Source organism: Lycium barbarum, chromosome 4, assembly GCF_019175385.1.
Source record: "Lycium barbarum isolate Lr01 chromosome 4, ASM1917538v2, whole genome shotgun sequence".
NCBI lineage: Eukaryota > Viridiplantae > Streptophyta > Magnoliopsida > Solanales > Solanaceae > Lycium > Lycium barbarum.
The window spans coordinates 5770116-5788630 of record NC_083340.1 but is presented as its reverse complement, the minus strand read 5'-3'; the positions used below and the strand labels follow the sequence as shown (position 1 = coordinate 5788630).

The 18515-nt window shown below is 36.4% G+C and overlaps 2 protein-coding genes across 4 annotated transcripts; one reads left to right on the top strand and one right to left on the bottom strand.

Annotated features, from left to right (window-relative positions):
- The first annotated feature begins 1371 nt into the window (after positions 1-1371).
- On the top strand, positions 1372-7670 carry LOC132634975 (APO protein 1, chloroplastic). 2 transcript variants are annotated; one of them, XM_060351170.1, is made up of 5 exons: positions 1372-1663; positions 3825-3953; positions 4283-4347; positions 5641-6005; positions 6640-7670. In XM_060351170.1, the coding sequence occupies exons 2-5, from the start codon at positions 3899-3901 to the stop codon at positions 7469-7471; spliced, it is 1317 nt and encodes a 438-aa protein (XP_060207153.1). In that variant the 5' UTR covers positions 1372-1663; positions 3825-3898; the 3' UTR covers positions 7472-7670. The 2 variants fall into 2 exon arrangements, with proteins under 2 accessions (XP_060207153.1, XP_060207154.1); XM_060351171.1 differs by lacking the exons at positions 1372-1663; positions 4283-4347 and having other exon boundaries at positions 3823-3953.
- A 384-nt stretch (positions 7671-8054) lies between these two features.
- Positions 8055-17573, bottom strand: LOC132634976 (uncharacterized). Of its 2 annotated transcripts, none has more exons than XM_060351172.1 (9): positions 17368-17573; positions 16140-16294; positions 15580-15667; positions 15013-15247; positions 14008-14082; positions 11792-11889; positions 10798-10923; positions 8866-8955; positions 8055-8596 (listed from the first exon to the last, which is right to left on the bottom strand). In XM_060351172.1, the coding sequence occupies exons 1-9, from the start codon at positions 17425-17427 to the stop codon at positions 8483-8485; spliced, it is 1041 nt and encodes a 346-aa protein (XP_060207155.1). In that variant the 5' UTR covers positions 17428-17573; the 3' UTR covers positions 8055-8482. The 2 variants fall into 2 exon arrangements, with proteins under 2 accessions (XP_060207155.1, XP_060207156.1); XM_060351173.1 differs by having other exon boundaries at positions 16140-16291; positions 17368-17572.
- Between the last annotated feature and the right edge of the window lie 942 nt (positions 17574-18515).

Genomic DNA, 18515 nt, shown 5'->3' with positions numbered 1-18515 from the left:
TTATAAACAACTACACGTTATTTATTAACAATCCAGAAGAACAGAATGTTTAATTTAGAAAACGATGAAGAACATTAAATTATTTCCTTAAATCACTGAGATGAACTGTTTATCCCCTTTAAAGCAAATTCCCAAACAGTGTATTAACAAATTACTATCAAGAACAGAGAAGTAACACAAATTAAAAAATCTTTGGTTTAGTGATGAAGAAGAAGGCAAATGCAGATTTCATTTTTGTTCAATGAAGATAAATCTAACCTTATTTTGAAGAGAGCAAGGCGTTTGAAAGGCTGGAATGTGTTGAGATTGAAAAAGAAGAAGATGAATTTGGACTGGTTCTCTACGCTGAAATGACTTGACTAAATGGGATTTTTTGTTGCCTTTTTGGCCAAAAAACCCTTTTATATGTCGGGCCTTTTTGTAAATAGAAAAACTTTGGGGTGTATAATTTTTTTTTTAAATGAGCATAACCCCATTAATATCTAATTATAATAGAGTCCGTTTTACCCAATTTTTAAAACTTGTGTCCTAAATCCTTAAATAAATAACTCAAAAGTCCTTTTTAATTCCATCGCCCAACTACTGTAGGGGAGTGGGGGGGGGGGGGGGGGAGGTTATCCAAGGGTGAAGGAAAGAAACATGGAGTGGACCCTCACACTTAATTAGTAGTGAAGAGAGGGAGAAATTAAAATGGAGTGGGACCCATATTGTACACTTGTCAATTAATAAAGACCCTCACTCAAATATGACACAGCATATCTCACACATCATAAAGTTTTTCCTCTAGTTTGGGTTGTGCTCGTCCAACTGATCCGATCAGCATACAATTGTCCACTGTGAAGGTCAAATTATCTGATTATGATGCGCGAATTTGAATATTGATTTTTCAATATTTTTAAAGTAATCTTGCATATTTGAAAGTTATACAAAAAGTAGCATAAATCTTTCCTTTTTTATTTATTTATTTATAAAAAACTACTTAACAAATGTTTGAACCAATCCTTGTTAAAGAATGAAAATTAACGCTTCAAAACGTGATAGTGTTTACTGAAGTGGTTTGGAGAGATATAATTCTTTTTACCTCGGGTTAACTCAATTGGCAAATGTTGAGTGAATTATGTTTTAAGGCATGAATTTGAGTCTTGTGCTAAGTGAACTAAGTCTAATATTAAAGTGGATAAGAGTGGCGTGGACTCACTATCCCAAGTTTCGAAAGTTGTAATTGGCTCAAAAGGATTGCTCCACACAGATTTCTCGGTTATTCAAAAAAAAAAAAAACAGAATCACTTTGCGCAACTAGTATTTTAAGGAAGTTGAGTGCTAGGTTGATTGACTTGGCTTGGGAGTTTCATATATTTAAGATCACATTAAAGAACAAAGGGGAATATACATAATTTTGGAAAGCTTGAGGGCTACATATTTTACCCTTTTCAAAGTTCATGGGTCAAACTAATAATTACATGCTTATACAAAAAACTCAGCTTTATCACAATTGTAAACCGTTTCAACTGCTTAATAATCTGCTAAATCCTAGTGAGCTTTGAAACTCAGAGCTTTTCCAGTGCACACTCATCTACCATTCAAACTATAGTATAAAGCTCAAAGAAATTCAGTGGCATAACCAGTTGTAGCAGAGTCTCCCACATAGATTCAAGAAATTGAGGTAAGCTCAACATTTTCACTACCCCACGTCCTCGCCCTTAAATTAGTTTATTTGATTTTTTTTTCTTTTTCCTTTTCTGTTGGGGGTCCAAAAGATAGGATTTTAGGTTCATTTATGGTGGATTCTTGATTTTTAATGGAAGATAGTAGGACAAGCCAAGGTTTATGGAAATTGTGGAGATAACGGTTGGTCAAGAATGCCTGAAGTAGAGGGAGGTGAGTGGTGGGGTGGGGTGGGGTAGGAAGAAGGCAGGGGCGGACCCATCACCCATGTATGAATTTTTGGTGCTGGAGCACCCATTAACCGTGGCGGATACTTTATGTAGGCATATATAAATTATTGAACTTTTGGTATAAAATAATAAATAGCACCCAAGAAGCAATAAATGATCTTGGTGCTCTGGTTAAAAGGTTGTGGTCTTTTGGCTAAGCCATGGAGGAGCTGAGTTCGAATCCTACTCAAAGCAATATATATTTTGTTGATTTTAAGGTGAGCACCCCGAACCATTTCTGCCAAGAAGGGGAGAGGAAGGTTACTTTAATGCTATATGTGAATTACCTATGTGACTCTCTGAGATTTGGTGGCATCCCAAAAGATGGCTGGAAAAGAGCAAGTACAACTACCCGCAAGGGTGGCTCAGTTGGTTGAGCATGGGGCTTTCATAATGGAGGTCTCAGGTTCGAAACCCCCTGCCTACGACAGCAGGGGATTTGCCTTCTGGGTCGAGCTCGTTGCACGGGGCTTGCCTAGTGCGGGTTACCTCTCCTGTGTGGTTTGCGAGCTATTGCACAGGAGCTGGGTTTACCCTGTGCGCACCCAAAGGGTAGCGGCTGCGGGTTCCCATGTCATCAAAAAAAAAAAGAAGAGCAAGTACAACTAAAGCTTATTATAATTGGAAAAAGTAATACTAGTAAGTAAGAGTGTGTTCGGGAAGAAAATGTCTTTCGGAAAAAATAAGTGATTTTCTTACTTATTTTCTCGAATTTGGTAACCGGTAAGTAATCAAAATATATTGTCCTAAAATGAGTATAATTTAGGCAAATATTATGGGAGTCGGGTGGGGATAGGGGTGTTTGGGTGGGGTGGAGTGGGGTATGGGTGGGGAGAAGTCAATTAATATAGAATGTCACTTTTGAAACTTCGTTTCCCAAATAAAATGTTTTCCAAAAATTTTGACCAACCAAACATAAGAGATTAGAAATATGTTCCTCCATATCAAACACACCCTAACAGAGACCACATTGATTGAAAGAGATTTGACGTATATATAAACCCTCTTGCCTCAACTAGAAGGAAAAGGAGTGAAAAATCTTGGGGCATTGTAGTATTAGTAACACAGTTTTAAGATCCCAATTTTTCTACTAGTATAGTGGTTAATTGAAACCATGAATCGCATACCTGAGCGGTTCTCTAGCTGACGATTTTACAAAAAACCGTCTCAGCTCTAAAATTTGGCCTCGTAGTTTCATTTGGTGAATACTTCTATATACCATTGGCATACCAAAGTGTTGGGGTGGTATATGTAGATTTAAGCACTTCACCACTTTAGGTCTATATGAGTATATTTATGAGGAAGTTGCTGATTTATCAGGGTGAGAAGAGTTATTTGGTACATTTTGGTTGATCTTCTGGACAATAACTCCTAATTTTTTTCTAATATATGCATTTTTGTATTACCCGCAAGGGTGGCTCAGTTGGTTGGGCATGGGGCTTTCATAATGGAGTCTCAGGTTCGAAACCCCCTGCGTACAACAGCAGGGAATTTGCCTTCTGGGTCGAGCTCGTCGCACACGGCTTGCCTAGTGCGGGTTATCTCTCCTGTGTGGTTTGCGAGCTATTGCACAAGAGCTGGGTTTGCCCTGTGCGCACCCGTAGGGTAGCGGCTGCGGGTTCCCATGTCATCAAAAAATATATGCATTTTTGTATTGATTGCTGATGATAATGGTGAACGTGTGTTGAAAGAGAGGACTCATTAGTACCTGTCAAACCTGATTGTGTTTTACTATGTTCTCTGTTCTGTATTGCTTCTGTAACTTAATTAGTGTGTCTGGTAAATATTTTATTAAGTTCTGCTCCATGATGATCTTTCTATGGTAACTCCAGACTTCAATAGTGGAATTTGTAATTATCTTATTTAATTCCTGAACTGCTCAATTTGTAGGGAACAACCATTTGAGTTGCAAAATTTGATTTCTCACTGGAGCTAGCAGGCAGACAGAAAGCAAGAACACATAGATGCTACAGCATATTTCAGCTCTGACTTATACTTCATGGTGTCCCTCTCAAAATGGTTCAACTTCAGGCCTTTTCTTTGTTTACTCTTTAGTATCTTTGAAATTTCAGTTTGAAAGAATATTGGATTCAAACATTTTTCTCCTACTAATCACCACTTACCAGTGGCTTAAGGCAGTGTTTTTGTTGATGCCTTTATTGGGCAATAAGCCCTGAAGGCCTCGTTTTTTTTTTTTTTTTTTAATTAAATTAGAAAAAGGATGTTCTAGGTGAACAATAACAATCGATATTAGCTCATTGATTCACAAAGTACCGGGTTTTTTGAAAAAGAATGCAAGTAACAATATGACCTCTGTGGAAAATATTTCATGTCGCTTTTATCTTCAGGTGCATGCCCTGGTGTGGTTGTGTATAAGAAGCCTCAGCAATGGGCTTATCCTCTTCTGCTGAAGGTTCTGTTTCCCTCTTTCATAGATTATGCCCTTTTGCTCAAATACTTGGTCGCTTTATTTGCTTTCAGAATTTTCCACTCTCTGCTTTCAAGCTATAATTATATGAAGCTACTAATACTCTCATATATGTAAATTATTCAGTACTATGCTTTCTTGTTAGTTGTGATGTGCCTCTTTTAGCTCGTCTCTTGACTGAATGTTGTCCAAGTATCTAGGATAATATATTCAGATTTCTGTTTCAAGTAATTGGTACCCTTGAGTACTGTTGGTGAAATCATTTGTCTCATGATATTTTTTTGCTTAAAGGTAAGGATGATAATTTCCAACAGACAAATTGAATCTTAGGGCATTCTTCTTTATGTTACTGACGAGTCTAAAGTTGATACAGATCTTGAATTTAGGAATTGGGAATTATTAGTGCTGTTTGTCCCAAGAAATCTTGAATTTGGCAAATGCTCGCTGTTATGGCACTATAAGAAAAATAACTTAATTATTTTGTCATAATCAATCAATGGGTTCTTGGCTCTATCATTAGCATCATGATTTAGGCTGAATGTCTGTACAGTTCTGCGATTTCAGAGAGAGAAGAACAAAATTGAGTATCCTACATGTACATGCTCTTAAATTAAATGACTTTTTCTGAAAATACTTGAATCTTCTCAAGCACTCAGTAATGTCTTGAGAAAAGACAGAACTCCAACTCAAGCTCTTCACTTGAGTGATAATTCTTTTGAACTCATTTTCTTCATCATTATTATCGTGATCCATTGGAGAAATTTGGCATCTTGTGTTCTTACTTATATTCATAGTTCGGCTTCTTCAGGACTTCTCATAACTTCATATCTTTTGTAGGCTTTGTGACCTAAACAACAATCCGAAAGATAGGATAAATTTTCTGAAAGATAGTCACAACTATCTGAAATATTAATCTTAATATCCATAATTCATCACTACAAGATCTCTGGTTACTGCTAAGATCAAAGCCGTAATGATTTAACAGTATATAAGCAGTCAACTGTTACTTGCATTCTTTTCTCATTTCAGGAAGTTATTTCATAATCATGTGCGGGAAAAATTATATCTGAAGTTCATTCATTTAGTTATCCTTAAGAAGTAAACTCTGGTGTTGCATTTAGTGCTGCTGCTTTTTGGTTAAACATATTGATAACGGAATGCTTTGAGAACTTTGGCCCTATGGTTCTTGCAATCCCTTGTATTTACTTTGTATTTCCTCGGCCTTGTATTATTCCTCATGTTTCATCTGAAGGCTAAGGTATTTGTTTTTTGCTGCAGTTCGATAAAAAATATCATGCAATTGGTCCAAGAAGACAAGGAACCATTCTTTGCTCTGATAGGAGGCATTACCAAGGTCGAAACTCTAAGAAACGTGAAGCTGTGCAGCAGAATGTGGATCTTCCCCCAGTACTGCCCAAGAAAAAAAAGAAGCCCTATCCTATACCTCTTAAGAAAATTCAGCAGGCTGCTAGGGCTGATAAGAAGCTGGCAGAGTCGGGAATAGAAAAGAAGCTTGAACCCCCTAAGAATGGATTGCTTGTACCTGACCTAATTCCGGTGGCTTACGAATTGTTAGATGATTGGAAACTTTTGATTAAAGGACTTGCTCAGCTGCTCCATGTTGTTCCTGTCCATGCTTGTAGGTAACTTGTTAAAGAATAAGACTGTTGATTTTATTGCGTGTTATATTTTGAACTGAGTAATTATGCCATTTCTCTATCAACTAAGGTGCCGTTGGACATGCGATTTCAAATCACGATTTCAAGTTTTGATTTCAAATGTGTTTGTTTATCACATTTTATATAAAGCTTCAACTACAACATGCAATTCTGATTTCAAATCCCAAATTCACCTCAAAGATAGCATTTCAACTTCAACTTTGTGATTTCAATTTTTTTTTAAAATTTAAAACTTGGACCATAATTTTAGATTTTGCAAAAAAAGATCCATCTTTATTACAAAAGTAATTATCCAACTCCTACTTTGCCAACCAAAACACACCCAAAAATCAGTTGATGCTTTTGTGAGGAATCCATTGTTAATCGTTAATTTAGGTACGTTTGCTCGTTTGGTGAGATTGTATAAGAGTTGGGGAAGTTCTGATAGTTCTTACAAATTGTGGGTTTTCATGGTTACGAGGAAAAGTACAATTTGATTTCAAATCTTTGTTTGCAACTTATGACCAGACACAATTTCAACTACAAATCATCCTTCATCCAAATCAATAATTTCAAGTTCATGTCCAAACACCTACTAAGTTACTATTTTTGCCTGCAGTGAATGCTCACAAATCCATGTTGCTCAAAATGGTCATGAGATTCAGGATTGCCTGGGCCCAACCAACAGTAGTCGCAGAAGCTTCCACTCCTGGGTAAAAGGTTCAATTAATGATGTGCTAATTCCTATCGAGTCATACCATATGTATGATCCTTTTGGCACGCGCATTAAACATGAGACACGATTCAATTACGACAGAATTCCAGCAGTAGTAGAACTTTGCATCCAAGCTGGCCTGGATCTGCCAGGATATCCTTCACGGAGAAGGACTAAACCCATCAGAATGATAGGAAAGAAAGTGATCGACATAGGTGGATTAGTTGAGGAGCCTAGGCCCTCTGTAGACAGAAGTTCGGTTATTTTGGACCTTGACACCCATCGGTCTTTTGAACGGTTTGCTCCACCATTGGAGTCAGAGGTGCCACGGATTGCCCAGGAGACTATTGATGCATATGAGAAAGTGAAACGGGGGGTGACAAAGTTGATGAAGAAGTACACTGTCAAAGCTTGTGGGTACTGTTCGGAGGTCCATGTGGGGCCTTGGGGTCACAACGCTAAGCTCTGTGGTGAATTTAAACACCAATGGCGGGACGGGAAACATGGCTGGCAAGATGCAACAGTGGATGAGGTATTTCCCCCAAATTATGTGTGGCATGTTCAAGATCCAAAAGGACCCCCATTGAGGAGTGCACTGAAGAGGTTTTATGGGAAGGCTCCAGCTGTGGTTGAAGTCTGTATGCAGGCTGGTGCTCAAGTACCTCAGAAGTATAAGCCTATGATGAGGCTAGATATTGTGCTCCCTGAAAGTGAAGAGAGTCGCCTAGTCGTGTAAGGTTCCTAACTGTTGTACAGAACTTTATGTACGCAATGTTTGCGTTATAAATATGTATTAAGATGCAGAAGTAATGATATTGTTCGAATGGGTAAAGTAACTAGTGAGATTGCAGTCTGTTTTGCCTTTGTAATGTGCACCCATTTCAACTTGGAATATCAATGTCCACACATAATGTAGTCCAAAAAGATTCACAATTTGGCAGGCGGACTCTTTTTTGTCTAGCTACTAGTCTTTTAGAAGGAAGTTGGTTATACTACGAAATTACAGTGGTGCAAGATACAAAGCACAGCTGCAATTCACCTTAGCAGTCAACTTGAAGTTTATGTGATTGTTGCCAGTAGCTACCTTTAATTATGCTTCAGAGGTTAGCTTGAGTAACAGGAGCAGCCTTTCTTTCGAGTAATTAGCATTTATGCACTTGCCTGCGTGCCTTGGCCACACCAACTTCTACTCTCTGTGCATGGAAAATACCAAAGTGGCATCTCTACAAGCAGTTTTAAGTACTTCAACGGTATAATATTTCAGAGTTCATTAAATCAGGTTTTAATCATTCTATATTATTTGTAGTTCATAAAATCAATACTCAAAAAGTGTCACAAATAGATTAAGTTTGGTAATAGCAGCCTATTTTGCCCCTGAGAGTACGGGAGTTGAGCTACTGAAAAATACAGATAGGGAAAGATGGAAAAATTGAATGAAATAAGGTACTACTTTTTCCCAACAATAATTAGAATGGGGTACAATTTCTTTTCCTTCTGTTGGGCACTAGCATATCTCAAATCTTTCCTCTGTACAATAGTGTATAAAAACCTCTCGATGGGACAGGACTTCCCACAATTGCAGGATCAGTACATTTGTCCTGCAAAATAAGCTAAGTTATAATTTAACTGCTAGACCGTCAAGAGTCTTCCACGAAACTGTCGAAGAGTTAAGGCGATCCATTCCAAGCATCCGTCCTTCCCGGAGGTGGGTAATGGTACAAACAGAAAATTGCTGCCAGGGTAGTTCTCAGGCAGCAGGAGCATGTTCCTGGATGACTGATGCCAATTTATTTCGATCCTCCTCTGTTTTTGTTCTTATCAAGAATGTCCGTGCGACAACATCATCGTTGTCACCATCACCCTAAGAAATACAAGCATACAGTCAACCAATTAGTGCAGTAACAAATACAAATAAGTTCTTCAACTTTTAGCCCTATTGCCCAAGTAAATTCAGAAAACTGGAAGCATGGTAGTTAAAAGGAGTGCTGAATTGCACTTTCTTGAAAACGTCTTTTTTCAACTATCTAAGTTTCAAGAATCATGCGCGTTAAATTTTCCACATACAGGAGTTGTTCAAGCTGGCTAGCATTTATAAGAATGAAACGGATATTTTTGCTTAAGATGTATTACCGAGGTATGGAATATTGCAACAATGGAGTTCTTCTGCAAGTTTGTTTTAATGCCTGGATATAACAATGCATTAAGCAAAATCTTTCCAACCTGCAACAAGTAGGCACAGAGATACGTTAGGCGTAATCTATTCCGACAAGCACAAAAGTTATTATATCTAGCATTTATCTCACTCGGATACGGAAAAGACACTTTGTAAAACTCAAGGCCTGTTCAGAGACTACGGAAAAGAAAAAGAGAAAAATGTAGGGAGAGACTAAGTAGGCGTTTGGCCATAGATACCAAAAACAAATTCACTTTTTTTGGAATTTTTGAAGTTGGAGTTGGAGTTGTGTTTGGCCATAGTTTTTGAAATTGTAGTTTTTGGTGAAATGTAGTTGTAAAAAAGTGAAAAAAATTTGAAAAACAAGTTTTTTGAATTTTTGGTATTCCGGAATACATCTTCAAGTTGTATTCGGAATATTTATGGCCAAACGCCCAAAAGTGAAAAAAAAATCCGGAAAAAAGTGAATAATTTTTTTTTTTTTGGATGAAAAAAAGTGAATAATTTTTATGGCCAAACGGCACCTAAGAATCTTGTTTCCTTTCCTTTGTTCGCTTTGGAGTGGCAAGTCAAAGAAGTGAAAATTTTGTCTTCTTGTTGTCTTCTCGACCAATTCAGTACGGCCCCTGTAGTAAATGACATACCAAACGTCCAATGTTTATGTTATCTTTGCTCTTATCTTTTCATTTTCTATTTTTGATAACAGAGGTGTCCCGGGTAGCTCGTGCACACCTGAACTATTCCACAGGTACCTGCTACCTTCTTTTTGAAACTGGTAACTGTCACAGTTACCTGCTACCTTTCACCAGCATAGGTACCTGCTACAATGCTACCTCCTACCAGCATAGGTACTAAGGCTGTGGCAGATGTTATCTTAGTTATTGTCTTAAAAGAACCACAAAGAGAGGGGAAAGCCAAAGGTTGAACTGAACATACTGCAACCGCAACCTAGACTATAAATCACCACACAGAAACCAACCTTTGAATTTAACGTATATAACCCAGTTAGGAGGTGGAAAATGAAAGAAGCTAGCTCATGCACTACACTAGGTCATATGGGTTACAAGCTCAACTTGGTTCATCATTTCTTGAGCGCGATTCAAATAGCAAAGCAACCCGAGCTCGAGCTGTTGAATAACCTGTTGGAAATTTATGTTCTGTATCTACGTCTAACTTTTTCAAGCTAGAGAGCTTGACTGATAAAATGTATTAGACCACGGTTTGGATTTGATTTGTCTATCCTTGCATATTGTGAAATATTACTATTTTTCCAAATTTTTTGAGACATTTCAAAATTGAAACCATCACATTTGGTTCGGGATAAATATTACGTTAGGATAAAGCACGTCCAAGGAATAAGGTAAAAGCATTTTTCCATTACACCAGCTGGAGTTTCCTTTGTTCACCTCCTTCCCCAATGAAGAAAATTCATTATTTTAAAACAAACTCTCCTAAACAATGGGCAGCAGCAAAAATTTACAAACACCTAATCCTCCTCAACTCGACGATAAAACTTGCAAAAGAGCAGACATCAAAAGTAGACATTTTGTTTGATAAGTACACGCGTTAATTCATTGGAATAAGTCCTGAAAGAGGAACCCATTAACGCATTTTCCTCAAGTGACATTCATGTTAAATTGATGATCATTTGTGTGTGTTGCAAGATATACCAAATAAGAATTTCAATGGTTCCATTCCCCATTTTACAATTCTGTCTTTTATAGTTTTAACTGACAACTATAAGCGTCTCTTCCTATTAAAAACCCAATGAAATAAAAGCAAGAGTCAAAAGGATATATTTCCTTGTTGGGACTACGGTATATTGAAAATTATTTCATTTTGGATGGCGTGAGGGGTGCACTGGAAGCAAGAAACGGTCCGGAACTTACATCATTTCGTATCAAGATAGTTGGTTTGGATTCCCGGGTACCCTTGCTAACACCTTCTTTACACTTAATAGAAAGCTGACCAGTCCCCCTGTCTTTCCATGCATCTTTATCCGCTGGATCAGTTGACTGAGCAAATGTAAAAAGAAAGAAATAAGTGTCATAACTGGAGCAGATAACAGATCAAGCCAGGCAGCCAAATTCAACACAATTTTTTATACATATAAAATAAGTCAATAGCTTGAATTTGGATCCGGAAAAGAATGTTCATGGTCAAACTTATAGTGCGATCCACTAGAAAGCATGAAACTGTAGTGCCTTGATGACAAGGCTGACAGCAATGAACAAAGTAAAAGGGTTAAACGACACAAGAAAAAATGCTTATACTTGTTATGAGACCTTATCCATAAAAGTTGTTATATGAGATCACAGACTGTAACAATCTGTATAAAGATTTTGTTTAGCATAAGAATGTCCTTTTAAACAAGAACTATAGCAATCTAATCCAGGAAAAAATGCAGACTCACACATGCAAAACACAAACGAATACAACAAATCGGACATGACTCAATGGCCACCTCAGTGTGCTGCACCTGCTGAAAGCTACCCTTGCACATGTCATAGAGCATTATAACTATTATAATACAGACTGCTGGCAGACTAAAAGAGTATCAGCTATTCCATGCCTCGAACAAAATTGACCATTACAGTTCAGTATCGATCAGTCATTGTTGACATGAGACATGCCTAAGCTACTCATCATACAAATATTGTCAAGAGATGCAGTTTAAATAAAAATCAGAAGTGTTAAATGATAGTAGTATACATCCCAGACTAAAGAATATTGAAGTTCAAAGACTTGAAAAATGGTTAGTAGCCATCCAGCAATAGGATTTTTTTATTGTTATAACCACCCAGTAATATGATTTCAGCACCAAAAAGAACTATGCACGATATATTTCTTTCTGAAGATGAGTAAGCACTTGTACTATATTACCTTCACATAAAGTTTACATTTGACTTCATGAACTACAGTGACTCCCTTTTCTTCAGTCTTCTTCACCGAAGGGCTGCTTGGCTGCTCCACTTCATCTTCTGCATCGCAAAAATTAACCTCCACCAGTTAAGGAACAAACCAAAAAAACTCACAACCTCCCGCAGCCAATAGTGAAAAAAGAAAAAGAATAGTGTCCAAAAAAACTTTTTAAGATTAAATCTTTTGATTGCATTCCTTCAACTTCTTTAGTCTGTAAAGAAATCATATACAGGGTCAGCGAGCGACCAAGTGTTTATATATAAACTGTGTGTATGAAGGTATTCTTTTTTCTCCCCGTCGCACTTCTTTTGCCATGCTACAGAAAATGGGAAAACAAAACCCTACCCGTTTTAAATGGTTAACACTAGGTATGTCTTGGCTAAGTTAGTCTCAGATTGACCTGTTTTCAGAAATAGATACCACTGTGCTTACACAATATTGTTCTCCCTCACTAGTCAATAGTTCCTACCATTATCTGTTACATCAAGATCAGTGTTTTGAAAGGCGTGGGCATAAGCCCCATGGGTATTTAATTTTTAGTATTTTATAAAATTAATCAAATAAACATATAAATAAAAAATAAATTAAAATTATGAAAAAATAATAAAATTAGTAGGCAAATGTATGTATCTATTATTAACATACTAACATGTGCATGAACCATTAAAAAATATCTTGAAAAAGTGAATCACGCAAAGATGCATTACACCAATAACATGACCATGGTGGAACAGAATTAGAGTTGTAAAAATGATACTCAATACTAATAATTCAAAGATAAAAATAACAATAATATAAAGTAATTGTTTTAAAACCTAAAACTAGATAACAAATTAATACTCATTATAATACAAATAGCCAGAATAGAATCTTCAAAACATTATCTAAACTAGAGCAATACCAAAAGAAATTCTAAAACTGAGAACTATCTTGAAAAAGATAAATTAAAGAATGCTAAAAATTCTTGAAGAAAATAAAGCATAAAGAAGGAAAATGCAAGCAAGGAAGCATTGTAAGAATTGGAGGACAAAACTTTTTGCTTTGTAGTTTGCACATTGCATACAAGGTCTAAAGTGTATCTGTTACTCCATAAACCACAAAGAAAATGAATATGAAATTAGGAAAAACAATTAGAAGAAACTTTTGACTTTTTGAGATTTTTAATTTGACAATTTACTATGACTTAACTTTTTAAAAAGGATTTATTAGCAACTTTGGCTCAAATTTGAAAAAGTTCTCAGGGCTTCCGCCCCAAATGAACACCCAGAACATTGGGGCTCACGCCCCAGCAGTACGCCTTGGGGCATTTTTGGTACGCGCCCAGAAAACGCTTTTTAAAACACTGATCAAGATGTGACCTTAAGTGACAAAATTCTGGAACTTAATTGAATTGGAGATTCAAAAGAAAAAAATTGAATTGGAGAAAACAAGAACAGACACTTGTCTCAACTCCAAAGCTCATGTTCTGAAATTCCCAAAGGAAATAAGAGTACAAGACAATGGTATTTCCCTTCTACTGTAGAGGGCTGCTCCAATAGGCGCAACAAGAAAATAATGGGTCTTCCTTAATTAAACAAGGGGAGAATTGAGGGCGTGGCCTAGTGGTAAATGGCAAATCGCAAAACACTAAGCGATTTCTTCCAATCTGTCCAAGCCTCGGTGAGCAGAGTTATTTGGTACCTATGCTAGTGGGAGGTTGCGGGTACCCAATGGAATAGTCGAGGTCCACGCAAACTAGCCCGGGCATCACAGTCAGAAATAATGTTACAGTCTCAAAGCAATAGGCATTTAACCTCCGCCTTACAGTTCAGATATATAACTACTCAAACTAAAAAACGTCTAAAAAAAGAAAGAAAAAGAAAAGGCTAACCAGGCACATGGCCACATGACTGTGTGTCATTACCCAAAGGAATTGGCTAATAAATCATCAACAATCTTGTATATGATATGAAAATAAGGCGAACACAGCTCTCATATGATGAAAGAAAAAAACCCAGGACTAATCTATCATTGATATACCTATGTCAAACAGGAAAAGAGACCATTATCTAGAGGACTTAATAAGCGAAATAAAATAATGACCACATGATGAGTTTCAAGAAGCACGAGAGATAAAGTGGTAACAAATAATTTGACCCAGCAAAAATCAACTGAAACATGAAAGGTCCAAATCTTACCAGCATCTTGGACATCATTTGCAGTATCAATTTTTGCAGGTACTGCGTTTTGGGTTTGTACTGAAGATTGGAGCCCTAAAAAGGATTAGCAAGTTCAGCAGTCAAATAAATCTGTAAAGTGAAGTATTACAGTCATGTATACATTCAGATAAAACTATGCAATGTGGTTAAAAGATAGTTGACAAAATCAAAAGATTATATGAGCATGGAAAAGACTTGAGTGGAGGAAAACATAATTAATTAATCATAACAGTAGTTGATGATGCAGTCACTTCTTTTTCCCAATTATCTCTTACACAACACATTTTTTTGGAAAACTGGTTAATTGTATCTCTTCCACCACACAGTACGGTTACTGTCGGTCAAGCAAAAGAATAGAGTTTTTATAACTGGAAAGGTTACAACATTAGGTAAATTGAAAATAATTTTTTTTTAATTGGTAAATTGAAAATAATTGGTCCATCCCATCCCATCCCCTTTTTTTTTCGATGACATGGGAACCCGCAGCCGCTACACTTCGGGTGCGCACAGGGTAAACCCAGCTCCTGTGCAATAGCTCGCAAACCACACATCCCATCCCTTTTTGACAGCTGAATTAGGCTATAATGCATCAGGTGCAAGATTTTTTAGTTTCAATCTTCAGAAAAAATTATGATATTATAATAGCCACTTTCCAAGATGTAATGAGGATTAACAAATCCTAAATGACTGGTCCATTTATCACAGAGCTACTGCAGGAAACTGACATCAGAAAAGTGTCACAGGCGTTGTATTAAATTTTATATTCCATTAGAAATGACACCACAGTTCAGATTTTTTCTTTACATAGCTTCTGCTACATAGCAGCAATGAGCTAAATTGTCGAAGAACAAGCTAATATACTTTCTGTTCCTACACTGCTAGAATAACAAAGATACCAGAATATTTAAAAAAAAAAAAAAAAAAAAAAGAAGTAAGAACCAGAAAAAGAAGAAAAATAAAGCATCTAGGATAAAGAAGACTCACCAAATGAAAAGGGACTTGTGTTGTTAAAGAGACCTCCTGAGCTCCATGATGCACCAAAACTTGAAGATGAATTAGCCACAGGAACAGCAGGTTTGGGAAAAGATAATTTACCATCACTCTCCTTATTTATTACTGACTCTAGGGTCTTCGAAGCAGCTTGGGATCCCAGTGCAGATTTATTCTCTCCATTGGAAGAATTAGCTTTAAGCCAATTCACAATGTCACTAAACTTCTCCTGCAATTGAATGAATAAGAAACAGCTATCAAGTCCTATGAATGTTCATTTTCACATGAAATCTTTTACTCAACTAGAAATATATTAGGTGAGTTCAAAAACCAAAAAGCATGTCTAGTATTCAATAGATGATATTTCTCTTCCAACAAAATCTAGCAGAAATATGTTGACCTACCCTATCTCATCAATGAATTAGCATACAGAAATGCATCAAATGGGGCAACATATTAGCAACACAACCACAGCCAAAGAATTTAAGAAAGAATCTTTGGAGTGTGCTCATATTAACTGTCTGAGAAAAAATTTGGAGAGTGAAGAGATGCCGAAGATACCTTGATAGTCGAAGAGTGGTTTAAGTAGTCTTGAATTCCATCTTCCCATAGTTCATCAGGGTGGTTCTGTAACTGCGTTTGGACCCAACTGCTCACAAAAACAAGTAGTATCCACTAGTTCAATACAGACTTGACATCTGCGAAAGCTTTTTATCCTCCAATGAATCTTGCAACTTCAACGGAGATAAAGAAGAAAACAGAGCTCTCATAAAAGAGAAGTACCAGTGAGTTAACAACATCAAGGAAAACAAAGCTTGACATGCTGCTACTATATTTGGCAGAATAGAGAAAGACTCTAGGGAAAGAAAGTGTGACTTTCAATATGATCAGGCTTCCCCAGTCCATTCTGTGACAGAACTTTTTTCCTTTTCTTTTATTTATTTAAACTTTTAGTTCTGTTTTCTTACCTTTTTTTTTTTTGGGTGTGTGTGTGTGGTGGGGGGTGGGGGGGTGGGGGTTGTGGTTGCAGGAAGAATGTGCAGAGATAGAAATTCCGTGGAGAGAGCAAGTCAAAATTACTTCTTGAGAAGCTAAGTAGTTGAAATAGAAAGATGAGAGACCTTGTGAACTGAGTATTGAGAGCTCTCACATGCTGTCTAGATGATTCAGCCCTTTGCATATCTAACTGTGGAGTCTTCGTTGTTTGCGGTTGGGATTGTTCAGCCTTTTGTGAATCAAAAATTGATCCAGCCATTAGTTTTTTGCCCTGAATCTGCTTTGTAACCAGCAAACGAGAGATACGGTCAGGGCAAACTAACCACAAAGATTCTACTAAGATTAAACAACCAGGATGCCCCCAATTTGCTAATTTCTTAAGATGCAAGATCAACATCATTTCCCTTGATGCATTGCAGGAATTTAAACAATCTCTTTACCTCCAAAAAAAAAAAAAAGGAATTTAAACAATCTCTTCCCAAAAGCAAAGTTAAAAATTTGTTTATTCTCCAATCCAAACAAGTGACAACAACTCTAACAAATCAAACCCCTCAATCCCAAGTAATTAGGGTAAGCAATATGAATTATGTGTCCACATTCCGCTCTTTTCAGCCAATTCATTCCAATACTAAATAATTTGAATTTCAAGAGAAATCGTCAAGAACTCCTAATATCTACTTAAAACTCAAACCTTTAGGAAATCCAGACTTAAAAATGCTAGCTTTACGCAAATTTGACAAACTTTCCTCCTTTAAAACTAAGAATTTAGAACAACAGGGCAGCTCTAATTAATCAATCAACTATAGTCTCCATTCCAAATTAGTTACCCTCGCTCGCATAAATATTCCTATAAACCTTCCACTTTGTTCACATCCAATTCATTCCAAAACTAAATAACTCATCTTTTAACTATTAATTCAAACCTCTCTCATTCGCTACTTAACAGACTTGAAAACTACGAATTTATAGAAACTGCATACACAAAAAAAATGCTTTATACAAATTTGACGAACTTTCGTCTTTCAAACAGTTTAAAACTAGGAATTTAGAACAACAGGGCAGCTCTAATCAATCAATCAATCAATCAATCAACCATAGTCTCGCTTGTATAAATATTCCTATGTATCTTCCACTTTGTTCAAATCAAATTCATTCCAAAACTAAATAACTCATCTTTTAACTATTAACTTAACTAAAAAAGCCTCCTTAAACAATTTTAACTGCATTCACTACTTAACAAACTTGAAAAACTACAAAATTACATAAAAATAGCAGCTTTTAGGGCTATACTACAAGTTCCAAAGCATACCATAGTTGAAAGTAAATAAAAAAAAAAAGAAAAAAAAAACTCACTGAATCGCCTGTGAACGATTTTGAATCAGACGGAGCGAATCGTTTGGTTCCTCTCATCATTGAGAAAAATCAAAAACAAAAATTCAATTTTTTTTTTAATTTTTTTTTTTTTTTTTTTGAAAATTAGGGTTTTTTTGGTTCTTCTTTCCAGTGAATGAGCAGAGATGGAAAAGGGGAAAATAGATATGTGGGCCGTGGAATTGGGTTTTTGGTGCACTAATATTTAATTTGGATCGTTGGATTGGATTAATTTAGGGCTAAGGAATATCGCAAGTTGGGGGCCCTATAACGTTTTTTAAGGGTGTGTTTGGTATGACAGAAAATGTTTTCCCGAGAAAATAAGTGGTTTGCTTACTCACTGTGTTTAGTACTCAAGTCGAAAAATATCATTAGAGCATTTGCATACACTCAAAGTAAAATTACTATGAAGTTTTTTGAATTTAAAATGCAACTATTGGTGGTGTGCAGTACGGGTTGGCAGGTAGGGTAGGCCGGGGGTGGATGGGGTAAAAAACTAAAAAAAAAAAAAAAAAAACATTTTTTAAAAAAAAATTAAAAACGTTTTTTAAAAAAAAAAAATTGGAGCTCGTGGGGTTGGGTCGGGTGGAGGTGGGGGGTGCGGCGTGCGGCGTGTAGGGGGGTGGGTTGGAGTGTTTTTATTAATCCCCGAAAATATTTCTCGTTAAATTTTTATGGAAAACCTTTTCTCTTATTTTGTAGAAAAAGCCTCTTTGAAAAGTGCAGCCAAACAATAAGGTGTTGTTTGGCCATAAAAATTATTCACTTTTTTCAGGATTTTTTTTTCACTTTTTTCACTTTTAGGCGTTTGGCCATAGATGTTTCGAATACAACTTGAAATTCTATTCCGAAATACCAAAAACTCAAAAAAAATTATTTTTTTACAACTACGTTTCACCAAAAACTATAATTTTAAAAATTATGACCAAACACAACTCCAAATCCAACTCTAACTTCAAAAATTTCAAAATAAATAAATTTATTTTTGATATTTATGACCAAACGGCACTTAAATATTGGAAAACATTTTCGTCATACCAAACACACACTAAGTGCAGCTGTTTGGTAATCGTTTAACGGGCACTAAAAACTGGGGTAATTTTCACGTGGGACCTGTGGTATTGTCTTTG